Here is a 27,538-nt window from a genome sequence, read left to right on the forward strand (position 1 = left end):
ACTCTTCTCAAGTTTCTATGGGAAAAATGCCTGCCTATTCTTGACTCTTCATGCTGCCCACTGCCCACCTCACCTTCTAAGGCACTCATCTGCCATCCTCTACAGTGCAACTTACCACAGAGAGATCTTTTCTGAATTGCATTTAATCCCTTTCTCAAACCTCGTGCTTCACCTTTAGATGGACAAGCAATGAGGTCTTCAAAGACTGAAAAGGAACACAAAAATCTCTTTTCTGGATGGTAGGGAGCAGAAACAGGGTTGGGGGAGCCCTGTGGGAGTAGGGATGGTGCCCTAGTTTGTGGCGACGTGCCTCAGGGAAGATAAAGAGTTACATTGTCCCACCCCAAACCCCTTGTGAAAGGCGGCCCAGGAGGTCTGATTGGGTTTGAGTCCCTGGGGGGTTTCTCCCTTGCTGTGTTTCTAATGGTCTCTGACCCTGAACTCCACCCTCTGGGGTGGAAACCCTCGGGAGTTCTGTCCCTCAAAAACTCCTGCCCTGCCTCTGTTCGGGGCTCTTTGTTCTGGATCTGACTTTGTTCCCATGTTGAATAAATGGTTTAATGAACAAGGGCCTGTCTCGTTGGTGTTCCATGCTTGTCCCCAGAATCCTGCTGCTTCCCTGGAAGAGATCCTGAGGTTGTTGACTGCAACACTTGTTCTTCATCCTTCTTTTGGTTTTGGGGACTTTGCAGCGACTTCCTATCTGGCAGGTGGTCCTTGGTGTGGTGGGACCCATCCTGGGAGATGTGAGTGTTCTCCATACCTTGTTCTTGTGCAGACTTGGCCATCCTATTCCAAGGCTGTTGATGAGTGGCTTTGAAAGGGGGGTTGGCATTCATTCTCTCCCCAGGGGGGAGCTGCTCCTCCTCTTCATGGGGTCACTTTTGGCACCCTCTTTCCAGCCCCAAGGGGGTAGGAGGTGTGAGCTGAGGTTTGAGGGAACCTGTGCTAAGCCATGGACAACCACTGGTGTCCCAGGATAGTCAACCTCCAGTGCAACCAGGAAGGCACCAGAAGCTTGGACGTGCTGGGGTGGAAATACCCCCATTCCCAGGGGAGTGTCAGCCAGGCACACACGTTTATAGCCAGAGAAATACCCAAATACCCTGTGACAGTATGTTCAGGTGGGCAGCACCCCAACATGGCTGGCTGAGCTCAGCCCAGCCAGGTTTGGGCACTGCCAGCTGCTGCCCCGGTAAGGGGGGAAGCGGGGAGGGGGATCTCTTGTCACTTCTCTTTCCCATGTAGCTCTGTCAAGGCACCACAGGCCGGAGAGCAGGGCAGTGAGGTTGGCAGTACATTGCCCGTGGTGTGTGGGCAGCCCCAGCCACTCGCAGGGAACTCAGCCATGTCCCTGGGGAGGAGCAGGTGTCTGCGCTGAGGTGGCTGCCCCAGGTGGGCAGTGCCTGAGCTTCATGCACAAGGAAGTTCAGTGGGAAAAAGCAAATGAGGGGCAGGGAGGGTTTTCTCTGCCATGGGAGATGAAGCAGGCAACTTGCTCCAGCAGCAGGAGGTGAGAGCAGCCTTGTTTGTCTGCAGAAACAGGGGTCTGGACTTTGGGCACTATCAAAGAAAGGCAAGAACAGATGTCATCTCTGCAGGTCTCAGATTGTGAGGCATACAATCTGCCTAAATGAGCAGGTTCAATAAGCAAGCAGCTGCGTGGGGGAGCCAGCCCAGAACAGGCTGGTTGCCCTGCCGCACTACCACTCTGCCATCTCTCTGCCTGCCACGCTGTCACCTGTCTGCCTGCCACCCTGTCAGTCTGCCAGCGTCTCACCTCTGTCACCTCTGCTGATCTCCACAGTGCTGCTTTCCATGCATTCATCCTCCCTTGACCATTCCCAGGGACAGAGGAACACTGTGAATTTTTAGGGAACTACTTTGATAGCAGGAGGGACAGATCCCCTCAGCATGACCAGATATGAAAATGGCATTGAAACCTGAAATAACCAGACAATCCACCAGATGCGGGAGCAGGGTTTTCTGTGGGGCAGCAATAAGCTCCCCACAATTTAATGCAAATTTTTCATGATTACAGCCTGTGTCACCACTGTGATGAGGCCACAGCAGCAAGGGACCAGGTTAACCTGTGAGATCAGGCAGATGCTGATCTCTTCTCTCTGCTGATCAGTGATGGGACCTGAGCATGAAGCTGTGTCAGTGGAAGTTTAGTCTGGTTATCAGGAAAAAGTTCTTCCCCAGAGGGTGCTGGGGCACTCACCAGTCTCCCCAGGGAATGGGTACAGCCCCATGGCTACCAGAACTCCAGGAGCATTTGGACAATGCTCTCAGGGATGCACAGGGTGGGATTGTTGGGGTATCCTGTGTAGGGCCAGGACTTTTTTCCATGACCTTAGAGGCATTTTCCAACTTTAATGATTTTGTGATTCTGTGATCCTTAAGGACTATAAGGACTATTCTACGGTTCTATCCTTCTTTGTGGCATTGGACAGGAGCCCAGAGGAAGGGATAGATGTCGCAGGCAAAGGGAAACCAGCTCAAGAGCCTCAACTCCCTACTGTGCTGTCTTTGGCTCACCCTATATCTGGATAAACACAAAGAACTTAATCCCAGGTAAAGCTGGATAAGGATGTGTCGCCAGCATGCCTGAGGCACCTGAGAACTCTTGTCTGTAGTTCTACATCCCCTGCAGCTGGTGTGGACATGGGCTTCAGCTCAGTCACCCAGGGAGACAGGGCTTTCCTCCAAGGAGAAGCACAGGCACAGACTCCCCAGGAAAGACAGGGCATGCTGGCACCCATCCCAGCTGGGCAGAAAAACTCGTCCCCACCATGGAGCAGGAGAAATAATCCCTGGGGGCAGAGTGAAAGATGAGTACAAGGAGGAGAAGGTGGGGAGTGCATTAGTCACCCAGCAGTGCAGGGGACCGCCACTTCCTCAGACAAAGGAGAGGTGTTTTTTTTTTTAACAAAAGCCTCTGAGGTGGGGACACCTGGGGGAGGGCTGCAGGGTTGAACAATGGATCATTCAAGGAGATCAAAGGAGACACTGGATCAGGAGAAGGAACTGATGTCTCTGAGAGGTGGGATTTGCTGGTTGTGGGAATCATGGCTGTTCAGTGGCTTTGTAAAACAAGGATGAGCACATCTGGGAGCACTGGTGGGTGGCCCCACAGCTCCATATGTGGTTGGGTAATAACAGGAAGAACATAATGAGCCTGTAGATACTGCAACAGGCTGGGATCCAAAGGGAGGGGTTAAGGACAGGGTTCTCTGCTCCCATCTGCGAGCTCCTCAGCCAACAGCAAGTGCAGGGGACCGTTCAATCCAGAAGCATTCAACAGTTTTGGGATTGGCCCAGCACAGGCCAGCCCTGAGCAATGCACAAACAATCCCACAACATGCTCCAGAGCTGTTCCAGCACAATATTGATCTTAGCCTTGGCAGAAGCCCTGGGGGTCCTGACCTGCTCCTGAGGGAGCACTGGGAGCCAGTGGGGTTCCTCTGCAGAGGCACACAGATCAAGAACCAGCAGAGTTCCACCCAGGGACAGAGAGGGGCTGGCTGGAGAGCAGCCTAGTCCCTGTAGCAGCCAGAAGGACATTTGGGACAGCATGAGGCTGCAAAGATGTTCCCAGATGGAGCACAGCCCCCATCTGCCTCTGCAGCACAGACCAAGGAATAAAGGCAAGGATCTTTGGTCTCAGGTTGGGCTGAGGCTTCTCACCCATCCACAGGCTGTGGTCCATGGGAGAAATCCCCCAGTCCCGTTCTCAATCCAAACCTCAATCAATCCCACTCCCATTCCCAATCTCAGGTCTGCCTGGGAGCTGCACTGGAGGCACAGACAGATGGAGGAGTGGGAACCTACTCTCAGTCCTCAGGGCTCTGTGACTCCAGTCAGGACCTGGACTGACATACCCTGGGACTCAGCTGAGACATCAGGTGTATTCTTTGGCTAGTGCAGGCCAATGCAGGCCAATGCAAGCCCAGAAGTGCCTCTTCTTCAGGGACCTCCCGGCAGGGTGAGTCCTGCACCAAGCAAAAGACTTGGATGTCTAGGCTTCCCCAGCTGCTGGGGCTGACTCCCCAATATCTTGTTGCCTTGCATGGAGGAGTCCCAATACTGTGTGGGGTATCAGGAAACCTCCCAGCTGCCTGTCCTGCTGTTGGGTGTTTCCCACATTCCAGCAGAGATGTGTGAACCTGGAGCCAGAAAGATGCCTTTGCTCAGGGTGCACTTACATCTCCACCTGCACAAAGTTGGAGTCAGACAGGACTGGAATGGAAACAAGGACCTGTCAGGAATTTCTGGGGATGCCCACACCAGTCCCAGCACTAAGGCCACCGCACACACATATGAGGCATTTTGGGGTGTTTTTGAGTCTGTGGCCAGTGAAGCTACAAATCCAACCAGTGTTTACGCCGGTATAGTAAAAAAATAAGGGAATTAAACAGTCTCCCTCAGTCAGGAGTGAGCTCCTGACTGAGTGCAGCTCCTGCTGAGCCTCTGCACCCTGTGAGTGGGAGCCCACTGATGTATTCCAGCCTCAGCTCCAAGCCCAGATCTTGTCCTCTTAGAGGCGTTGAAGGTCTGGAAGGATCTTGGTGTATCCAAGGCTATAATCTCCGTCCTGGCAAGAATCCTTGCCTGGAAGGAAAATCAAAACCAAGTACAAATCTCTATTCTTGCTTCACTTTCTAAACCCCTTTTTGTCTCCTGTTTCCCAGGACAGTGTCTGTTTGATGCATGCCCTGAGGGGGTCCATGGGCAGGGATCCCTGTCATCCTGGCATTGAACCAGCCAGGAAGTAGGTAGCTTTTCCAGAAAAGCCCCACTGGTTTCTCCTGGTTGTCTTGCCAGGAGCCCTCTCCTGCCAGGACAGAGGGCCAAGAAGTATCGAGGTACAGGGCAGCCCCTCAGGCTGACAGCCCTGTTCCTGCAGCCTGGCACAACACATGACAAGCCCTCTCTCTGTCTCCAGCTGTCTTCAGCTGGGGGGGTGTCCTGAGCCAGCCATGATTTTCTGATTTTCATCCTTCACTAGATCCCTCCTTTCTGTACTTGTCAAAATCCCTGTTGCATTGCAGGCAAACGTCCAGAAGCACCATCCCTTATCAGGGAACTGCTACACCCCAGCACTGGGAACTGCCTGCTTTAGGATGGGTTGGATCTGGCTTCTACCTTCACTGGAAAAGCTGATGGCTCCATCCCTCTCCAATCTCTCCAGGACTATCTGAGTTCGTAGACCCCCAGTTGTATCTTCTCTGGCTGGAGGGACCAGTACTGCTTAGACAGGAAGGCTCCTTCTCACCAGAGTTTCCCAGGGACCCTACGGCTATGTGATGCCTCCTGGCAGGGCTCAGCTGTCCCAGCTGCCCCATGTGTGTGCCACTGCATCATCCTGGTGCATCCCAGGGGGCAGGATCAGCCCTCTCATGGTCCTTGCTGCCATGCTGATTGTTCCTACAGCTAACTCCCACCTCACATCCCTCCTGGGGTGTGCAAGATAACCACCACAGAGCAAAGGCATACTGCTATCCCACAGGCTGGCCCAGACCTCCGGGATTTTCCCACCAGTGATGTACTTTCCATTGCTTTTAAAAATAAAATCCCAGTAATAAAAACTTCAGCTAATTTTATCCCTAGCCTGTTTTTCCCAGGCTGGTGCAGGATGAATTTTACCATGCAGAACCACAGCAGGGGGATGGGGTCACCTCTACCTCTACTGTCTGCACCCACTGCCACATGGGTGTCCCACAAAGGGATGCTTTGGCTCTGAGGGAACCCACACAGTGCAAGTGTTCCTCCAGGGTGCGGGCCAAGACCTCAGCCCCTGCTCTGCTCCCTGACAGCTGCTTTTCCGGGGCTGGGTATCTTCTGTGTGCTGCTGCCTCTTTGTGTAATGTGGGGGAGTTTAAGTCATGGTCCCTGCGGTATGCAGCTGCAGAGCAAAGCAGGGATTCTGGGAGCCTCATTCTTCCCCATCACATGGGTCTCCTGGAGGGAGCATCTGCCTTCAATCAGTTGTACCTTGGAACAGAGCAGGGTGGCTGTGCAGACAGAGGTGAGCAGGCTGGGATCACAGCCACAGTGAGTCATTGGCTCTGGCAGAGATCTGATGGGACACTGAAACAGAGCCTGGATGCTGTGCTTGATCCCCTTAGGATGGGAAGTGTCCCCCAGAAATGAACTATGCTGGTGAGCAGAGGCTCAGCCTCCATCATACCTTGCAGTGGGGAGAACAGACCTCTCCTTTCCACCTGGGAGTGGGCCTTTGCTCACAGTGCTGCAAATATCAGCCACAGGCAGGGAGGGGAGAACAGGGAGCACTGGGTAGTGCCAGGTGACCCTCCTAAGGCAGGAGACAGTTTATCCATGCTGAGAGGAGAATAGCACTGGCATTCTGGAACCTGGGATACAAGCAAGAGCCTAGGATACAAGCAAGGCTGCAGCAACACAAGGGGATGGTCTGGGATGGGAGAACACTCTAGCTGAGGGATCACAGGGATGATCAGCACCCACTTGCAGGTCTGAGATATAACAGGCACCTCCTTACTCCAGTCAGCCCTGCATGGCCCAGCTCCCCATCCCAATGAGAACCATCCCCAGGACCCAGGGTCTTCTTCAGGTCATCACATCCTCAGTTTGCTTCCCAGGGAGTTGCACTGACAACAGCAGGCCAGGAGGTGCAGAGTGGGAGGGCTGCAGGGCCAGGGCACCAGAGACTGTGGTAGCCCAGCAATGCAGACTGTATGGCAGGGAAGAAAAGCAAAAAAGATGGAATGTTTGGATCAAGGGCCCAAGTTGCAGCTGTTCCTGGTAGGATGTAGGATGATTGCTCTGCTGGGACAGCAGCCCTTCTCTAAAGGGGCAGCTGGGCATGGAGCCCAGGCTCAGAAGGCATGTAAAGGGCATGTAGCTGGGCAGGACAAAAGAGAAACTATGACTAGATAAACCTGGATAACTGGATCCTTCCCAAACTGCACAGCTGAGGACACAGAGGAGGAGATCTTGCATTCCTGGGCAGCACAGGGGCCAGGTACACCTCCAGACTGAGCTCAGAAGAAGGCTCACTCTGCTCAGATAATAGCTTCAGGCTCTGGCAGTAGGGACCCCCCATGCAATGTCACCCTGGCGCTCACCATAAATGCCCCATGTTGACCCCATGGTGTTGCGCCTGCATGTGACGAACTCCAGTGTGGAGGGCTTTGGGGTGATGAGGTGGGTTGGCAGGAGTTGTCCTGGCTGGGGACAGCAGAGCTGTCTCCAGCTGCTCCCAGTGTAACCACAGCTTCACACAGTTGAGACATAAACTTTGAAGAATTTAAGATTTTAGAGAAACTGAGGCCTTAATTAAAAATAAGCATTGCTTAATCTAATTAAAAAAAATAAATAGACGGGCCTTGCTAAAATTAAAGGTAGTTAGAGAGGCTCTGCTAAAATTAGAGGTTAATCATTGGCTAATAACTAATTATGCTTGTTCAGCTGGGCTTATAAGGAGAAACAAAGAGTCTGGTAAAGAACTTCAAGAACATAAGACAATTGCAAATCAGAAACCCATTGAAGACATGAAACTAGGAGCCCAGCCAAGGGTCCATTTCTCACTTTGCATTGAAAAGGTAGAAAGGTCAGAACGAGGAAGAGCCATATCCCTTCCCTCCCTTTTGTGACCCCTGCTCATAATAAGACCACCGACCCATTTCAAAGAACAAACTACACATGCTTAATTGTTTTTTTTTAAATTAGCATAAGAAGCAGAGAGTGGGTGGCAACTGGGTTATGAATATGTTTTTGTATTTAATATTTTTGTAAATAAAAAGCCTGTATTCACCTGTATTTGGGGCCGTGTGTATTAAGGGGAGACCCAGCACTGGTCCAGCACTGGCCCAGAGTTGCTAATAAACATACACTTTTTAACCCTAAAATGGTTAAAGAGTCTTTGTCCGTCTCAGTTGGATATTGATACTAGATCGTATCCATATTTTGGTAAATCACAACAAATTTCCCTGTAAAACACAGAAACCCATTCTCTCACCAATGCCAGTGCATATTAACTTTGTAAAAGATAAGATCCAAATCCTGTTTCTTTCATTTTTGTCAACACTGCTGGGTTTTCCCCTCTTTTATGTCTGTGGTTCAATAGGGCTCCTACCACATCTCCTGCTGGCTGCTGGCCACTGGTGCCTTACCAGCCACAGCACTGGGAGGATGGGATTCTATTCCCTCGGTCAGCATTTCTTTCCCCCATGGCACCAGACAAGTACACCCCCCAGGACTCCTTCGTTCTGGTGCTCTACTCCCCCTCCTGTAGGGATGCTGCACTTCTTGGGTGCATTTGCAAAGGTGGCAAGTAAGAGTGAATGCCATCGTTGGGATTTTCCTTGTCCCTGTTCACTAATCACGTCGGCTCTGAAGTCGTTAGAAATTGTGCTGGTTTTGGCTGGGTTAATTTTCTTCACAGTAGCTCTTACGGGGACAGTTTTGGATTTGCACTGAAAATACGGAGACCAAAATATGGTGTTGACAACATGGAGATAATTTTCTTATTGCTGAATGGTGCTTATACAGACCCACGGGCTTTTCTGCTTTTCACCCCACCCCACCAGGGAGAGGGATAGGGGTGCATAAAGGAGGTCGGGGGATACTCAGCCAGGACAGCTGACCCCAACGGACCCAAGAGATATTTTGGACCATGCGACATCATGCTCAGTATATAAAGCGGGGGGGAAGACGGAGGAAGGGTCTGGCGTTTGTCGCGGTCCGTCGTCCGCAGGGGAGGGTCGGGCTACCCCGGCGAGAGGAGCGGGATCCCCGCGGGCCCAGGCCGGGGCGGGCGCCGCATGCAACTCAAATTGCCGTGCTACCCCTCAGCCAATGGCCGGAGAGCCCGCCCGTCGCCAGCCAATGGGAAGGCGGCACTCCCCGCCGCCAGCAAATAGGCGCGGGGGGGCGGGCGTTGGAGTAACGCTCGGAGCGGCGGCGATGGCCCCGGAGCGCGGTGACCGCTCGCTCCCTGGCGGTACCGAGGGTCTTCCCCGGGTTTTCCTGCAGAGCCTGCGAACTCTTTTCGATATCCTGGACGACCGGCGGCGGGGTTACGTGCACCTGCGGGAGATCGAGTCGCGCTGGCGGGGAACGGAAGCCCAGGAGCTGCCTGCCGGTGTGATGGAGGGGTTGCGGCAGGCGGCGCCGGCCAGCGGGTACCTCACCTTCGAGAGGTTCGTCCTGGGGCTGCGGGCGGCTCTGCCTGGGGCTGAGCCCCCGATGGAGGGTGTCAGCGGCGGACGGCGGAGCGTAGAGAAGCCACCAAGCCCTCGCTGTTCCGAAGAGCGGCGGGGGAAGAACGCCGGGCAGCGGGAACCGGGGCAGGGCCAGCCCCGAGGCCGCGGTGAGTGACGGGACTGGGCTGGGGGCTTCGAGCTCGCGGGGGTGATGGCAGCGCCCGGGACGGGGACTGGCGCTCGGAGGTCGGGATGCGATCCCGCGGTCCGCCCCGCTCCCCTGTGCCCTCCTCTGGGCTCAGAGGCAGCGTTCCCCTCAGGGCCGGTGTAGAACTCCCCCAGAGTTACTGTTCGTCCTGGTTTGGGTTCGCTGAACTCCGATCCAGGTGTGAATATCCCAGCGCCGCCGCCCGCCCAGGACTGTGCCCCCCTCGCGATGCGCTGGGCTATTTATAGCGCTGACAGGAGGAATTAAGGGCTTTGCCGTAATGTGTCCGTGATTGTCCTGACCTTCTCCAGGGATGGGTGGCACAGCTGGGAGTCTCGGAGAATGGCTGGGCCCTGGGGACCCCCAAAGCCGAGCAGCTTCGCTGGGGTGAAGCTGCGGTCACAGAGCGGCCGTGTGCTCGGTGGTCTCTGCGCCGGGCTGGCCCTCAGGAATGATTCCTTCACGATGTCATGCATGGTTTGGACAAATACAAAATGCAAAACCTGATCTAGCTTTTTGGTTTGGATCATTCCACAGCGCTATTTCAAATAACAAATAATTAATCAATTAATAAATGGGAGAGCAGTGCCAGGGCGATGTGCTCTGCTGTCCCAGGTTCTGTCCATAGAGCTCTCCTGCACATCCCTGTGGACTCTGCCCTTTCCTTGGGATCTGGGCTCCCTGTGCTGGCTCTGCCAGAGCCCTCCGGGGTGGTACACTGACCTTAGCATGGAGGAGACATGCCAGTTTCACTGGCATCTTGATTTGTTGCTAGTCAGTAGAATATGCTATAAGGAAACCAGGTTTCTGGGCTTATCTGGGTAGGTAATAATTCTTTATCTAGGTTTGTGAAGTGCTTTTGAGACAAAGTCTGTGTGAGGAACTGGTACTTATTATTGCACCCCTTGAGTGCAATGACTTCCTCCACCTTGGGAAGGTCAGGCTGGTTTGCCTTCCCTTCCCAACCACTCCCTCCCAGTCTGTTCTGCTGGGTGGAGAAGAAACTTTTAACTGTGTCTGAGGTTCTCTGCTTTCCATTTTGACTCCAGACTAACCACCAGAGCTTCATCTAAGGGAACTATTAAGCAGACTGTTCTATCATCAAGAGTGTAAATCTGGAAAAACCTGAAAAAAATCCTGTTTGTTGAATAGACAGCTGATTCAAATCTCTGCCCTGGGAAGAAACAAGCAGCTTTCTGCTTGCTGAGGATCTTTCCATTACCAGGTGATGTTCTGTAACTGTCCGGAGCTTGCAGGCAGGGTTAGAGCCTCAGCTCTTGCTGCTAGCATCCCATGCTGCAGGGCTGTATTTTGGCAAGAGGCCTGAGTTTCAGATCCATTCAGCAGTTTAGAAAATAGTACAACTCAGTTATTCCATCTCTTTTAGCTTGTGATCCTGCCCAGTGCGCCCCTCCACAGATGGTGTCCCAAGGTGCAGTTGAACAGGTGGATGTTCTCAGCTGGCTGCAAGGGACTTAGGCAGTGTCATGGCAGGATATAGTTCCGACCTTGCTGCGGAGATGTGTGGTGGGTGCTGGGAACTGACTGTGGCTCCAGGAAGACCTGTCTCCATTAAGGGTATATCATTTGGGTATGAGGCTGCTCTGAGCCTCCAGCTGCATGTGGTGGCTTCTGTAAGACCCCAACCAAATGCAGTGAGAAGATGTGTCAGTGCTCATAAGCTGCAATGAGTCGGAGGAAATGTTCCCTCCCCGTGTTTTGCGGGAAGAGGGTGCTCTCACAGGGTGCCTGCCCAGCTCTGCTTTATGGTCTGAGGAGCATCTACACATGTCAGAGGTGATTTGGATGTGACTCATGGCAAAATGGCAGAGGTTGGGGCCAGGTGGTTCTCCTGGAACGTCCAGGGGTGCAGGGAGCCAGTGGGACAACAGTTCTGTCCCCTTTCTCACACTAGCCACAGCTAGCGTGTGGGCTGAAGTGCTTCTGAGGTCCCTGCTTAAGTCAGCTTCCAGCTTCTCCTCAGCCCAGCAGTGCTGGTGCAGAGTGCAAGCTTCTGCTTGGCACCCCATGGTCCCTGGGGAGCCAACGGTGCCAACACTGGACACAAGGATGATGAGGTGGATATTGGAGAAGTCACAGGGCAGGGAAGTCACCACAATGTCCCTTCTTTTGGTGTCTTGTCACAGCAGTGTCTGAGCGCATTGTTCTTGGGGTTCTTAACCCCAGTAGTACCCCTGTGAGCTGGGACCTGGAGAAGTCAAAGCACAGAGCAGAAAGCCCTGGAAGTGTGTTGTGGCCTGGGGTACTGGCTTCTCTCCAGCACAGTGCTTTCCCTTGCTCCAGGGGTGGCTTGGCCCTAGCCTCTGGAGAGTTGTTGGCACTAGCAGGAGGGAGAGGATGGTTTGTAGGGGCTTGTCTTGGCCATTGCCAAGGATACTTGTGGAGAAGTATAAAACAACCATGAGGTATCTGCTTGTCCTGGGCAGAGAGTGATCACCTGTCACCTGTGGTGACACCAGTCCTGCTGGGTTCCTCCCAGGTAGATTTTGGTACATGAAACCAAAGGGAGTTGGCAAAGCAGATGGATGGGTGATATCAAAGACTGTGTTTGCTGATGTGCTAGAGACCTGTCTGTGCCAGAGTATTTGTTGGGAAGTGGAGTGAGATACTGTGATGAACTAGGAGGACTTTTCCCATGGCAAACTGGCTTCTTTCCCCAGTGATACAAAGTGACAAACTGAGGTGTAGCATTGCCTGCTGCCAGCTGAGCTTGTCTCCTATCCCTGGACCAGTGTGACTGTTGGCAGCACAGGCAGCCCTGGTATAGGACTCCCACACCTTGTACCTTCAAGATGAAGGGTGGCTCCTGTGGCCGTGGCTGCCCTCTCCTGCCTCATATCCTTCCTCCGTCGTGTTCATGTGCTCAGCTGAGGAAACTTGTGGAGCAGAGGGAAGAAACATACCAGCCCATGTGGTGCCACACACCCTGTACTGGCATTCACAGCCATTCATGTGCCTGCAGCAGGGAATGTGCCAGACCTGTGCCAGGCAGCTCTGGTAGAAGGATGTGCGAGGGATGGGAGTGCCTGGCAGACGCATGGGGAACTGTCCTGGGAAGAGGGCGTTTTCCCCAGCTGCCTGCCATCACTTGCCAGCTCCCTGCTGCTCTTCTTGAAAAGCCAGGTTAGGAAAGGAACTCTTGAGGAAACCTAAAGTGTGCAGGGAGCAGGCAAGCTGTAGGACTGAGGGGGCGGCACGAGACAGGATGTGCTGGGCACTTGGCTGGGGTCTGGGGCAGGATGGAAGGAGAAGCAGGCTGCTGCCCAGACTTGCCTGGGGATGTGCTGGCTGCACCCTTGGCTGCCCTGATGCTGTGATTTGAGATGGTGGGGTGTCAGGGTGCTGCTCTACCAGCTCGGCTAGCAGTGGATCAGAGCTGGCTCAGCTGTGACTGCAGGGCTGGGTTTCTGGTGAGGGCAGGCAGTGTGGGGCTTGTACAGACTTCACTGCAAGTGCCCAGGGAATTCATGCCCTGGCTGACAGGCAGGAGGTGCCTGATCCAGCATAGGTTATCCATGGATTTACATCAGCGCTATGTGTTTGTAGTAGATTAGTCTTTTGCAGGATAGGATGTTTGGGTTTTAATAAAATTTTGGAAAATCTACAGCTTGATTTACTTTATGGTTACATCATAGACATAGTGTCTGGGCTGGATGTCCACATGGCCAAGTCCATCACCAAGCAGGAGCTGCCTTCTGGAGAAGTTGGCTTCCTGGCACAGCTGGTGCCACCTGAGTGGAAGCCGGGTGTCCCATGAAGACACGTGAAGGCAGTCAATATCACTAATGGTTTTGTTGCCCCAGGTGGGACTGGACCAGCTTTTCCTGGAAACTGCTTGCTTTCTACGGAAGATGACATTGAGCTCTCTTGCTGGCCTGGCACAGCTGAGTCAATCATTCCTGACACCTGTCCTGCCTGGACAAAAACAGAAGTAGGCTGGTGGTTTGCTCAGTCACTCCCTGTTTGCAAGACCACCCTGCAGATCATCTCACAGAAGTGGCTGTGGGGAGGATTTTGCTGAAAGTAGCTTGTGGCCTCATGCTTTCCTCTGTTCCAGGTGATGATGCAAAGTCTGCTGGGCAGTTCCAGGGAGACAGTGGCCACCCAGAGGCTGGGGACACTCGGAGGCATCAGAGAGGCCGTGCAGAACACCGGAGACACACCATCACCAATGGTGTGGACTTCAGCATGGTAAGGGAGTGTTGTGGGCTCCCATGAGGGGAAAGGTAGATTACAGGGTTCCCTCACTGATGACTTCATCTCTGGGCTTTGGCTTCTTCTCTGCCCACCCTGCACATGTGAGCTGCGAGTTGTCAGGAAAATCCTGATATTTTGGATATGAAGGTCTGTTGATGTATGTGGATGTTTTGCCATTATTTCCAAGGTGCTTTCTTTCCTGAATCGTGCCAGACAGGGAGGAGGTTGATGCCTTCCCCCAGAGTGGGGTCAGGCCACGAAGCCAGTGTACTGGCTGCCTTCCCAATGGGCAAGGTCTTGAGAAGAGGAAGACAAAGGTGGAGGTGTAGGAACAGATGTATCTCTGGGCCTTAAGAGCACACCAGTGAGGGTCAGGTATGCTTTGTGCTGGCAAGCAGTGGGGCAAGGCTATGTCCCCTCCCAGATGTTCCATGCAGATCAGGGCTCAAACATGCAGGTTCTCTCGGCTTCTGACAGACTTTTTGCTAGCAAAGCAGAGAAATCCACATTGAATTTATTCAGGCAGCCCAGGACGGAGGGGTCTGTTCGGTGCTCACAAAAATCCAAGTATGTTTGTTCTGACACACCCCAAAGGGAGCGGGAGGGCAGCTGTAGGCATGCTCCTGCTGCATTCCTGGGTAAATAGGTGAAGAAACCTGCACCTGCAATGCTGAGCAGGAGGGTAGAAGTGACCCAAGTGTCTTTCACACAGTTTGGTTGTTCTCCAAACTGGAGAACTTTTCTTCCAGAGGTCTTTCTCCAAGGCAGCATCAAGCAGCAGTCGTTATCCTGCCCCTCTGTAGCCTTTCATGGGGAAAGGGGCTGAGACCCTTGCCTGTATCCACATCCCCCCACGCCTCATGAAGAAACCTACTCCTGGGACTTGACAAAGCCTTGGTGGGGAGTGGGTGACATCCCTGTGCTCTGTCTTGCAGCTGAAGTACATGAAGGAGCTGGAACAGGAGAAGGATGTCCTGTTGCAGGGCCTGGAGCTTATAGACCGGGCTCGAGCGTGGTACTGCCAGCACATCCAGCTCATGCAGGAGCACCAGCGGCTCCTGGGGAAGAAGAGGACCAGTGCTGTGAGTCTGGGCCTTCTTCTGGCTGCGTGTGGGTTTGGAGAACAGGGCTGGGAGATAGCTGGACCTGGAGCTGACCCCATGGTAACCTCCAGCCTCTTCTAACCCATCCTGCAGGATTTCGCTGAGGGTGGCCAGAGTCACCTGGGGCGCCTGGTGCCCAAGCTTCAGGAGGTGAACCGCTGCCTGGGTGACCTTCTTTCCACTGCTGGCAAGGTGAGAACAGCACATCAGTAGCTTCAGGTTGTTTGTGTGATCTTAGGATTCATCCTGTCCCACCCATGTTGGTGGCTGGGCTGACATTGGAGCTGCCAAAGTTTCCCCCAGCTCTGGGAAGGCAATGGAGGACAGCCAAGAGGACAGCACAGCTGGTCCTGATGTGGGCTGGAGGATGCATAAGGCATTTGGGGGGCTAAAGGAGATGCCCAAAAAGGTACAGCCATTGTCAAGGGAATAAGAAACCTAACCTCATGAGGTGCTGAGTCAGCCACTTCACAGCTGACTGTCATGCTGGGCAGGAGCCAGGCACACTGGCAGGAATGCTTCCCCATTCTGCCTGGTGGGCTGGAAACCCTGTGATGGCCTGTGCTGGGATTTTAATCATCTGCTGGGCTTCTTTGAGTTCTTTGTGTGCCATAGAAACATCTCACCTTGCAGAAGGGCTTGGAAGGGCCACAAGATAAGAGGCCCAATGTCTCATTCCCTTCATGTGGAGGCAGGTCAGCCTGTCAAGGCTTTCCCTTGAAGGAATGCACCCTGACGGAGCTGTGATAAGCTTATCTCAGCCCTCTCCTGGAGAGGGTCCTTTAGATGGGACCATCTTCTGTCGTCGTGGTGAGCTATCCCACCATACTTTGGTGACTGTGGTGATCCTTTGTAAACCCATTGATTTTCCCCCTGATACCACCTTGGCTTTCCCCCATAAAAACCCCAGCTTCTTCCCAGTTCAGCAGGGAGCTGATGTCCCTGGCTACCCTTCACAGTGCTGCTGGACAATAAAAATGTCTCTGTGGAATCACCATACGATGCTCCTGTCTCTCTATCTCTGAGTTGGCCCGGGATAGCCTCGCAAGCAGAAATCACTGAGCTGAAATCGCTTGCAGCCACAGGCTGCCCCTTGCTAAAGCTACCCAGTGGCCAGGGATTGCCAGAGACCCCTGAAGGCCATCTCTTGTGGGACAGCTCTCTCTGGGAAAGTCGTGGCATCCTGGGTCCGACCAATGGACACGGCCTGGCCACCACACCTTCATCTTCTCTACAGGCAGCAAACCCCTCCTCAGCCCTGAGCAGGCTGGTGCCTGTAACATCCCCAGCCTCCACAGGCTCCCAGCAAGCCATCAACATGCTGAAGGAACAGAATCGGCTTCTCACTAAGGTGAGTGAGGTAGGGGTGGAGGAGATGCCCTTGGGCGTGCTGGGAAAGGAAGGGGATGGGATGGGGCCAGGGAAGGAATGACAGGCAGTGGGAAGTGTTCCTTCAGCTTGGCCAGACTTGGTCATCCCGGAGAAGGGTGTGTGGGGCTGCACGTGGAGACCTTCTGGCATAGAGCTGTGCCCAGCTGTCTCCAGCTGTTTGCTGGGTGAGTCAGTGGTAGGGATGGGGCATTCCTGGCAGAGGAAAAGGCTGTGACAAATGGAGGTCACAAGAGAGGGCAGTGACTGAAGCTGGGGGCTGTCAGGGGAGTGATGGTCTGCCAGGGCCAGGCTCACTGCTGGGGTTTCTGTCATAGCATATGGCCACAAAAATGCTTTGGGGGTTTGAGTCCCTCTGCTCTGGAGCCAGGCTGGGACAGCCTGGGGGTCACCTGGAGAAGAGAAGGCTCCGGAGAGACCTTAGAGCCCCTTCCAGGGGGCTGTTCCTTGGGACAAGGGCCTGGAGGGACAGAACAAGGGGGAATGGCTTCCCACTGCCAGAGGGCAGGGTTAGATGGAATACTGAGAAGAAATTGTTCCCTGAAATGGTGGTAAGGCCCTGGCACAGGGTGCCTAGAGAAGCTACCCCATCCCTGGAAGTGTTCAAGAACAGGTTGGACAGGTCTTGGAGCAACTGGCTCTAGTGGAAGCTGTTCCTGCCCATGGTTAGGGGCTGGGATGAGATGGGCTTTTTTAATGTCTTCCTACCCAAGCCCATGATTCTGTGGTTCTATGAAATTTTACCTTCCACACACCAGTTGCCAGCATTTTCCTCCTCTAACCAGCATTTTCTTCCCATCTTGTGCAGGAGGTGACTGACAAGAGTGAGCGCATCACCCAGTTGGAGCAGGAGAAATCTGCCCTGATCAAGCAGCTCTTTGAGGCTCATGCCAACAACAACCATGAGATGAGCCAGCTGGACTCCACCTTCATCTAGCACATGCCTCCCCCACCCCATCCCCAAACTTCCTCGGGGTTTTCAAGGGATTCTTGCTCCAAACTAATCACACCCACTGCTCCAGGTGTTGTGTCTCAAGATCTGGGGCTGCTGGTGGCATCTCTGTGGGAGGAAGCTGGGAGCCCTCTTGGGGAGCATCCCTGCCCTGCTGATGGCTTATCAGCCACGCTGTTCTCAAGCTGCTCCTTTCCTGTTTCTAAATGGGTTGCAGGGACACTGTCCCCAGCCCTGTGTTCCCCAGCATGTGGGAGACATGGCTGCTGTCTGTGCTGCCTGTGTGGGGTGAGCTGCTGTGCCCTTGCTGACTTAAGCTGGATTTTGGGGGCTCATGGGAAAAAGTGATGCATCTTCAACACTCCAGCCAGCATCTCCAGACAAGCCTGGCCCTTAGAGGCTCATGCTTGTCCTGCCGTTGGAAGACTAAGATTGGAAATCCAAGGAGGCATGCCTGGCCCCTCTCTGCTGCCCATGTTCTGCCTGCCAGAGACACTGTCCTGGCCCTGTAGTGCCCAAACTGGTGGTCCTCGTGGCAACCCCTCTGTCGTGTTTGTGGTAGTGATACCATAGTTGCTGTTTACATGTCTGCAGGCTCCTGTAGGGAATGAGCCATAGACCTAAGCAAGATAGCCTCTACCTCTGAGCTGCTGTTTTGGGCTGTTGACAAGTTGAGACAGACACCTCGCCCTTTACTTGGCTTGACCTGGCAAATACTTCCTGATACCTGACAGGATTACATTCTTTTCATGACTGTCAGAGAAATGATGTTCTGTAGCCTGGGGATGCTCACATCAGCCTGACCTCGCGGAGGGGCTTTAGAACTTGGTTTTGTATTTAACTGAGTGTGAGACAGAGCAGAGGCTAACAGGCTCTTTCCTGTGCACATCTCCACATAGAGAAATGGCAGCTCTGCCTCACGTGGTTGTGGAGGCTACTGCCAGGGATGACATCCTGACTGTGAGCTGCACTCTTCTGCAGGTGTCTTGAGGGGTGGTGGTGGTCTAAGATGAGTCCTGGCGCATCTCAGGACTCCTCCTGCTTCCCATCATGATGGGATTCCCACTTCAGTGATGATGCTAGAGCTGAATGACATTCGACTGTGGCTTGCTACTTGGTATCCGTGGTACTTTCACTGGAGATCCCATGTAGCACAGTGTCAGGACACAGGACACACAGCCTGGCCCGCTGTACCCCCAGGGCCAAGGCCTTTCTCATCTGGGGTTGTTTCGTGCTCCGATTCTCCAGGTATGATGCTGTGGCACTGAACTGAGCTGGGCAGAAGGTGCTGGCTCTGCCCTGAGCTGACACATGCAGGCCAAATCTCACTTTTGTTCTTATCTGTCAGGACTCTCTCCCATGCAGCAGTTCTCTTTGAGGTTGATCCTGAGGTAAAGCTCACTGCAATGTATGAATCCCTGCTCTGCCCTTGTGCCTGCAGCTGGAGTAGGGATCAGTAGAGTGCCAGGGGGATGGTGGAGGAGGAGCAGCAGGGCCATGGCTAGTCATGTCCCCTGTCCGCAAGAGCTGGGTGTTAGTTGTCCCCTGGGCATCAGTTTCTGCTATCTTTTTTGTGGTGTCTTCTCTGGTGTCCAGTGCCTCTTTTGCCTAAGGTTTAATTAGAACTGACCCTTTTTATGAGGGTTACCTGTTTGTAGGGCTAATAAAGTGGGGTGACCTATTTAATTTATCCTTCTGTCTCTCTCCCTAAATCAGCCCATCTACTGCTGCCAGCCCTGAAGTCCCTGACTGTCCTGTCTCTCAGAATGCAGGGGGAGCTGAAGCTGCAATCTGGTGAGCATACAAAGAGCCCGGGGGGCTCTGCACCTGGATATGTTTCTATGTCCTTTCCCATCACCTCTGGGCTTCCCAGGGACTGGGGATGCCCTGTCCCCTGCTGTGGGGCAGGGTCTTAAACCCACCTGCACCCCTTCCAAGTGCTGTAGCTTCATCTGTCTATTCCTCCAGAAGCTGTGCTGGGGCTCACACTGCTAAGGCAGTGCTGGTGCAATTCACAACCTCTTACTTGCTTTTAAGTAACCTTTCTCAGAGCTGCCCCATAGAGGTGGCAACACTGGCTGGTGTTCTGCAGTAGCTCCTTTCAGGGTCAGTCACAGGGGACCTCAGTGGCATGGCATGTGTAGCAAGTGTCCCTCTGCCCTATACTGAGATGGCAACTCAGTGAACCTGTGCTGACTAGGGAACCCTCCTTCCATCGGCTGTGGGGTGAAACCTGCACCCTGCAGAGGTTGAGCCTTCCCTGCTGGGAGCGGAGCCAAAAGGGAGACCCCAGTTCACTTACTGGCACCTGGTGGAGGGATCTCTGCCATGGCCTGTTCCAGGTGCTGCTTAGGGCAGCCACTAGTTCCAGATGGGGCAGGAAGAGGGTTGCTAATTGCCCTTGGTTCCCATTTCATGCCTTTGCTTGGGTGTGGAGCCCATGAGGGCTTCCAAAGGAAAAAGAGAGTCACAGTTCCCGCTCCAGGCTGCTCCATGCAGAGCCACGGCAGCTCTCTCTGTCTCCCAGCCCTTGCCAGCAGCACTGGCCCCCACCCTGCTTTCTGTGAGACTGCTGCAGGTTGCAGGGTAGCTCTGGCAGTGCCAGGGCCCACTGGGACCAAGTTTCTCCTGGAAACTGCAGGGCTCACCTCAGGCTGTCACTCTGGCCTGCCCACACTGTTTCTAGGTCCCTGATGAGCCTGACCCTCCCCTGCGGGTCTGTGCTGTGTCCACTTTGGTGCACTTAACTGCGGGGGCTGGCTCAGGGGCCATGTGACCTGCATTTGAGGCCAGGTCTGATAGTGATGTGTATGCTGGGACATGTAGGTGAACACCTTCCATTCTCTTCAGGCCTTTTCCTGCTGGAACTGGGTTTGCATAGATCTGTGGTGCCTACAGGGCCCTGATAACTGCTGGAGCCCACTGTGAGACATAAACTTTGAAGAATTCAAGATTTTAGAGAAACTGAGGCCTTAATTAAAAATAAGCATTGCTTAATCTAATTTAAAAAAAAAATAAATAGACGGGCCTTACTAAAATTAAAGGTAGTTAGAGAGGCTTTGCTAAAATTAGAGGTTAATCATTGGCTAATAACTGTCTGTCAACTTTATGCTTGTTCAGCTGGGCTTATAAGGAGAAACAAAGAGTCTGGTAAAGAACTTCAAGAACATAAGACAATTGCAAATCAGAAACCCATTGAAGACATGAAACTAGGAGCCCAGCCAAGGGTCCGTTTCTCACTTTGCATTGAAAAGGTAGAAAGGTCAGAACGAGGAAGAGCCATATCCCTTCCCTCCCTTTTGTGACCCCTGCTCATGATAAGACCACCGACCCATTTCAAAGAACAAACTACACATGCTTAATTGTTTTTTTTTAAATTAGCATAAGAAGCAGAGAGTGGGTGGCAACTGGGTTATGAATATGTGTTTGTATTTAATATTTTTGTAAATAAAAAGCCTGTATTCACCTGTATTTGGGGCCGTGTGTATTAAGGGGAGACCCAGCACTGGTCCAGCACTGGCCCAGAGTTGCTAATAAACATACACTTTTTAACCCTAAAATGGTTAAAGAGTCTTTGTCCGTCTCAATTGGATATTGATACTAGATCGTATCCATATTTTGGTAAATCAGTTGTGTCTGTTAGACAAAGCAGCATGTTAATCCCAGTGCAAGGTGCTGCCTTCTCTGCAAATCCCCTCAATCAGAGTCCATTGCAACACAGCAGACTGCAAAGCCCTGGTGTCATGATTCCCATGCCACAGGCACTTCAGTTTGCTCAAGGGGCTTTGGGTAATCACGTGCTGGCACCTCCAGAGCCCCCACCCTGGTTTGATGCTCATGATGCTGAGAGGAGTGTCAGGGAGCAATCCTGCTGGAGAAGGGTGATGGCCAGGAAAGGTGATGAATCACTGTCCAGGTGCTCAGGTTGTGAGACTACTTGTGTCATGGACATCTTCCTGTGCCACAGACACCTCCTTGTGCCACATGCCAGGGATGATACCCTTTAGCTCTGACTTGGCTTTGAAGGAGGAGGATGGAAGCTATTTGGGGCTCAAGCCTTCCCACCCACGTAGCCCTTGCTGTGCTCCCCTTGCCATCAGATTCCCTGTCCAGGTCAGACTTCATCCAGGTGTCTTCAGCACCCTTGTCCTACTTCTGGCTTCTCACTCCATTCTCGCCAGTTCTTTTTTCCTTGGAGACTCAGCCTTGCCAGCTGCCAGGTAAATCACAACAGCCTCTGGAGACCCTCAGGGGGCTTTTCTCCACCAAGGTCCTGCTCCAGTTGCTCTCTGTGTTGCAGCTGACCTGTTCACAGCCTGATTTTCTTTAACTCATTTCTTTTCATTAATTTCCCAGACCCATCCTATCTGTTTGAGATCTTTGCTTGACTTAGCTGTGTTTGACTGAACAGGTTCACACCTGCTCAGGATACGGGAAGAAAGAACCAAGGCCAAGGGCAACAGCAGTCACAGCTGTGCCACAGCCTGAAATTCACCGGCCTGTCACCTTGTTCAGGGAACGACTGTAAAACTGTATTTCTTTGGGGAACATATTGGTTGTCTGTGGGAAATCCAGTCTACCACAAAGTAGATGGAGGAGTCCTTCAACTTTATTCAAATAAAGGGGAAGAGTCTACTGCGCCACACCCCTGTGGGATCTCTCTCGAGGTATCACAGGACGTAGCCTCCTTTTCTCCTAAGCTACCGGCTCCTGTTCACTGGGGTTGTTCTGCCTGGTATAACTAATCCAACCTGTTGCCATTTTTATTACTTTGCAGAAGAAAATACCTACACACAGAGTGCCATGGGCTGTAGAAGCAGCCAGGGGGATGCTGTGCAGCCAGACGAACCTGTTCTGGTGGATAGCTGGATTTAGGGAGCGGGAGCATAATTGCCAGGAGCAGCATGATTTGCTTTGGTTCTTCTAGCATCCTACGGGTTTGAGATTCCACAGCTCTGAGACAGGATTCCTTCAAGGCAAGGCAGCAAGTTCTGCAGGAAAAGAGTTGATTTATATGTTGGATATGACAGAGCCTTTTCTGATGGGTAAGTTATGTAGGCATCACGTGCTTTGAAAGACCCGCACTCATTTGCATATGGGGCAGGCAGGGCATGCAACCACAACAGGGAGAGATTTCATGTAAAGGGGAGCAGAGGGAGAAGTTTCAAACCCCCAAGGCTCTTCTGAGCAGGAGCTTTGTCAAGTAACACTTTGTCAAGTAATAAAATAAGAAACAGAATGTGAAACAGAAGTTTTGACAACTCCCAGGGATTCCTCCTGACCTGATGGTCACATCTGGATGGGGTCTAGCTTCCCTGACTCCAGTCACATGCAGGGAGATGGCTGTGTCTGAGCTGCTGTGTGTTTTCTCATGTTCTCCTACCCAGCTTGGCTCTGACTGCAGGCAGGATGGCTATTGTGAGTAAGGGAGAATCACAGCCTGTGGGTGAGGATTTTACTATGCTCATGAGCACAAAGTTTAAACAAAGTTGTTCTTTGGCATTTTAGTTCGATTTATAGTGTCCTCCTGCTCTTTGCTTCTCAGTTCATGGCTCTTGGTTCCTGCAGAACCCTTCATCATTCCTTCATCTTTCATGATTTCTTTTATTTGTCCTTGAATTTGTCCTGTACTACTTCAGTAATTCCATGCAGTTTTAACTCTTATCCTTCTCATTGGTACTTCATTTAAAAAATGGGGAACTGGATTTGTGAGCAGGTGGCTTGAGTCTGGGGTACAGCTGGGACTATCCAACTCCTTCTTCGCTGAGGGAACCCTGAGACCTTGCAATGTTTCCAAGTGTGAATGTAAGACGGGGCACTGAGACCTCCTGGCACAGGTCGCACCAGGACCCAAGGGTCCCATCAGACACACCTCATGCCAGACACAGGACCATGGCCACTGTACAGCAGAGGTTTGGCCACAGGGTCCAATTTTCAAGAAGAGCAAGAAGAAGACTACAGTCCTGTTCAGTGTCACTTCAGCGCATGGTAAAGCTATGGAGAAGCTTATTCTGGGAGTTACTGAAAAACACCTGAAAGACAACATAGTCACTGGTCACAGTCAGCATGGCTTCATGAAATTGCTTATCAAACCTAATTTCCTTTATGGCAAGGTAGCCACCTGGTTGATCAAGGAAAGCCAGTTGATGTAATCTTTTTGGATTTCAGTAAAGTTTTTGATACTGTCTCTCATAGTATCCTTCCAGATGAACTGTCCAGCATTCAGCTGGGTAAACACATCACGTGATGGTTGAGCAACTGGCTCACAGGTTGGGTGCAAAGGGTGACAGTGACTGGGATGACATCAGGCTGGCACCAGTCACTAGTGGGGATCCACAGGACTCCATCCTTGGCCCTGTGCTCTTCAACATCTTTGTTAATGACTTGGACACAGGACTGGAAGGGAAGCCGAGCAACTTTGCAGATCACAAAGTTCACAAAACTGGGAGGAGCTGTTGACTCCCTCAGAGGGAGGGAGGCTCTGTGGGGAGACCTGGACAATTTAGAGAACTTGGCAATTACCAACCATATGAAGTTCTACAAGGGAAAATGCCAGATTCTGCACTTGGGATGGGGCAGCCCTAGATATACAAACAGGCTGGAACATGAGATGCTGGAGAGCAGCTCCACAGGAGGGGACCTGGGGGTCCTGGTTGACAGGAAGGTGAGTCAGCAGTGCCCTGGAGCCAGGAGGGACATCTGTGTCCTGGGGGCATCAGGCCCAGCGTCACCAGCTGGTCAAGGGAGGGGACTGTCCTGCTCTGCTCTGGCCTGGGGTGGCCTCACCTCAAGCCCTGAGGGCAATTTTGGGCACCACAATTATGAGAGATATTGAAGAGTGTCCAAAGGAAGGCAATAAAGATGGTGAAGGGCCTTCAGGGGAAGCTGTATGAGAAGTGGTTGAGACTTGATCTGTTCATCTGGAGAAGAGGAGACTCATCACAGTCTACAACCTTCTCCTGAGGGGAAGAGGAGGGAGACACTGATAGCTTCTCGGTGGTGACCAGGGACAGGACCTGAGGAAATGACCTGAAGTTGTGTCAGGGGAGGTTCAGCTCGGATACTGAAAAAAGGTTTTTCCCCCAGATGGTGGTTATGCACTGGAACAGGTTCCCCAGGGAACTGGTCACGGCACCAAGCCTGACAGAGCTCAAGGAGTGTCTAGACAACACTCTCGGGCACACGGTGTGACCTTGTTGGTCTGGCAGGGCCAAGAGTTGGACTCAATGATCCATGAGGGTCCCTTCCAACTCAGACTATTCTGTGATTCCCTGGGGAAAGCGCTGCGGTGGCTGCAGTTCTTGCGGGGCCGGGAGTGGAGCCAGCCCAGACTCACCGCGACCCTCTGAGCGAGGAAAGCGCCACAGCCCCGGGAGCGCGTGACCCGCGAGCGTCGGGGCGGGGTTCCGGGGGGCGGGACGGCACCTCTGGCCGCTGCCGCCCAGCCCGGGCCCTCCACGTCCCAGACCGGGCTCCCGGCGTCATGGACCCGCCGGAGGAGGTGCGGGCGCGGCTGGAGCGGTGCGGACAGGGCCATCTGCTGCGGTTCTGGGCCGAACTGGACCCGGCGCAGCGCAGAGCGCTGCTGGCGGCGCTGCCGCCGGGGCTGGGCGAGCACTGCCGGCTAGCGGCGGCGGCCGGGGCCCGCCAGCGCGGCCCGCCCGAGCGCCTGGACGGCCGGATGGAGCCGCTCCCCGCCGAGTTGCTGGGCAGCGCCCGGCGCAGCGGCCCCGCCGCGCTGCAGCGTTGGGAGGCGGAAGGTGAGGGGGTGCGAGACCGCCTGTCCCTTCCGTTCTGGGGCTGCCGGGGTCCGGCGCGGGGGTTCAGGGGCGGCCGAGTTCCGCCGCGTCCCAGCCGGTGCGGGACAGGAGCTATGCCCCGCGGGGCCCCGGGGCACAGACGCCTCTTGCGGTGTCACCGCGTGCTGCCGAGGCCGGTGGCCGGCGGGTGGGAGCCGCAGGGACGGCGGGTAGAGCAAGGAGGAAGAGAGCGGGGTCACGGCTCCACCTCGGCCCTTAGCGCTGGCTGCCGGTGTCCTCGGCCCATGGAACTTTGGGTTTGGAACTTTGGGAGACACCGACTTTTCACTCTGGGTTATGAAATGCGGCGGCCGAGGCCCCGCGGTCGTGCCTGGCAGGATCAGATCTCTACAATTCTGTGACAGGCAACGATAGCCAGGTGGGGCTCAGTCTCTCCTCTCACTTAACAAGCGACGGGATAAAAGGAAAGAGCTTCAAGTTGTGTCAGAGGAGATTCACGTTGAATATTGAGGAAAATTTTTTCATTGAAAAGGTGGTCAGGCATTGGCATAGGCTGCCCATGGCAGTTGTTTGAGTCACCATTCCTGGAAGTGTTTAAAGAACAAGTGGACGTGACACTTAAAATACTGCTTAGAGGGCATGAGGGTATTCTGTCAAAATGATTTGCAGTATGTGTCATGAAAAATCTGTAATACTAAAGGATTTAAAGGATCACCAAGAGCACTGGAGAGGGACTTTGGACAAGTCCCTTGGAGTGACAGAACAAGGGGGAATGGCTTCACAGTGACAGAGGGTAGCGTTAGATTAGATACTAGGATGTAATTGTTCCCTGCGAGAGTGGTGAGGCCATGGCGCACACCCAGAAAAGCTGTGGCTGCCCCATCCCTGGAAGTGTTCAGGGCCAGGTTGGATGAGTTTTGAAGCAACCTGGGATAGTGGAGGGTATTTCTGCCCATGGCAGGTGGTGGAAAGAGATGGTCTTTAAGGTCCCTTGCAACCCAAACCATTCTATGACTGAGTCCTTGGGGAGGGTGGGAGCAAGGGGGGTGGGTTTCATTGCTGCTGAGCTGGGTAGCTGCCTTCATGGGAGGATGAGCTCCCAGCCTACCAACAGGTGCACAGGCCGGTCTCAGGTGCTGATCCCCATCCATGCTGTGTCATGTGCAGCAGGAGGCTGATGGGATTTGGGAGCAGAGTGGATGAAAGAAGCCCAGGAAAGTCCATAATCGATGGGTTTTGGAGCCTGGTAGGTGCGGGTGTGTGAAAGGTAGGGGTGATGGGGGATCTGGTAGCGGGATGTGCTCTTCCACAGCATGTAAATCTTACATGGATGTCCTGTGCTTTTTTCTAAGTGCACACTCTTACTTATTTATAAGGGCTCATCTTGGATCTTCCTTTATAAAATATAACAGCACTGTTAAAAAATAATCTTAATTAAAAAAAGAAAGCCAGGAAAACCCACCTGTGGTTATAGAGATACTTGTCTAAATTTTGACAAGTGGCTGCACAGCTTTGGCCCAATGTTGCTAGTAACGAGATGAGAATGTGTGGGCAGGGGAGTCAAATTTTCAAAGCTTCTATATGTTTCTATATAGAAGCATGAGGGTCACGGGGCAGAGGAGCTTTTCTGCTGTGTCAGACTCTACTCATGGGGCTGAGTGGTGATGGAGGGAACATAAGTTGGTACGGTAAATCACAGAATCCCAGAATAGTTGAGAGTTAGAAGGGACCTTAAAGACCATCTCATTCCACCCCCTGCCATGGGCAGGGACACCTTCCACTGTTCCAGGTTGCTCCAAGCCCTGTCCAACCTCTCCTTGGACACTTCCAGGGAAGTCCTGTCAGACACACCTCATGCCAGCCACAGGACCATGGCCACTGTGGAGCAGAGGTCTAGGGGAGAAGCCACAGCCTCTCTGGGTGACCTGTGGCAGGGCCTCCCCACCCTCACGGGGAACACTTCCTTCCCAATATCTCACCTATCCCTGCCCTCTGGCAGTGGGAAGCCATTCTCTGTGTCCTGCCCCTCCATCCCTTGTCCTAAGTCCCTCTCCCTCTCTCCTGGAGCCCTATTAGGCAGTGCAAGGGGCTCAGAGGTCTCCCTGGATCCTTGTCTTCTCCAGGTGAATGCCCTGAGTTCTCCCAGGCTGGCTCCAGAGCAGAGGGGCTCCAGTCCTTGGAGCAGCTCCATGGCCTCCTCTGGACTCCTCCCAGCAACTCTGTGTCCTCATGCTGACAACCGCAGAGATGAAGGTGGCACTACAGGTGGGTTCTCACCTGAGCAGGGCAGAGAATTCCCCCTTCTCACCTGCTGCCCCTTGTGGTATCAGCCAGGGCACAGGGGCTTTCAGGGTGCCAGTGCACTTGGTCAGGGCATGTTGAGCTTCTCATCCGCCCACACCCCCAAGTGCATCTTGGCAGGACTATTTGAGGGCATCACACTGAGGAGGAAGGTATCCTTTGAGCCCTAGAGGCAGATGGGGCTGGGTCAGGGCCCCACAGTTAAACTAACAGCTTTATCAAACTGGGTCACTTGTCCCCCAGCCAGCTAGGCAAGTGAGGAGCTGATGTGTCTGCCTTGTGCCACTGGCCACTGGCCACTGGCCACTGGCCACTGGCCACGGAAAGGAAAGGAAAGGAAAGGAAAGGAAAGGAAAGGAAAGGAAAGGAAAGGAAAGGAAAGGAAAGGAAAGGAAAGGAAAGGAAAGGAAAGGAAAGGA

General features: G+C 53.2%; 2 protein-coding genes across 7 annotated transcripts in view; both read left to right on the plus strand.

The window, feature by feature from the left end:
* The first annotated feature begins 8,826 nt into the window (after window positions 1-8,826).
* On the plus strand, window positions 8,827-23,245 carry SAPCD2 (suppressor APC domain containing 2). Of its 2 annotated transcripts, XR_001524376.2 has the most exons (7): window positions 8,827-9,355; window positions 13,475-13,608; window positions 14,550-14,696; window positions 14,811-14,909; window positions 15,955-16,068; window positions 16,915-17,128; window positions 18,775-23,245. XR_001524376.2 is itself a non-coding variant. In XM_015644821.3 (6 exons), the coding sequence occupies exons 1-6, from the start codon at window positions 8,842-8,844 to the stop codon at window positions 17,041-17,043; spliced, it is 1,137 nt and encodes a 378-aa protein (XP_015500307.1). In that variant the 5' UTR covers window positions 8,827-8,841; the 3' UTR covers window positions 17,044-20,529. The 2 variants fall into 2 exon arrangements, 1 of the variants encoding a protein (XP_015500307.1); XM_015644821.3 differs by having other exon boundaries at window positions 16,915-20,529.
* A 1,231-nt stretch (window positions 23,246-24,476) lies between these two features.
* The window catches only part of UAP1L1 (UDP-N-acetylglucosamine pyrophosphorylase 1 like 1), a 41,289-nt gene continuing 38,227 nt past the window's right edge, over window positions 24,477-27,538 (plus strand). For 2 of the 5 annotated variants that reach the window (XM_033518499.1, XM_033518500.1), the window contains exon 1: window positions 24,494-24,818. In XM_033518499.1, the coding sequence (XP_033374390.1) occupies window positions 24,542-24,818 (277 nt within the window). In that variant the 5' untranslated portion in view covers window positions 24,494-24,541. Of the gene's footprint in view, window positions 24,819-26,992; window positions 27,084-27,538 lie in introns of those variants that run through there. The other 3 variants (XM_015644793.3, XM_033518502.1, XM_033518501.1) reach the window with 3 other exon arrangements.

Source organism: Parus major, chromosome 17, assembly GCF_001522545.3.
Source record: "Parus major isolate Abel chromosome 17, Parus_major1.1, whole genome shotgun sequence".
NCBI classification, from domain to species: Eukaryota; Metazoa; Chordata; class Aves; order Passeriformes; family Paridae; genus Parus; species Parus major.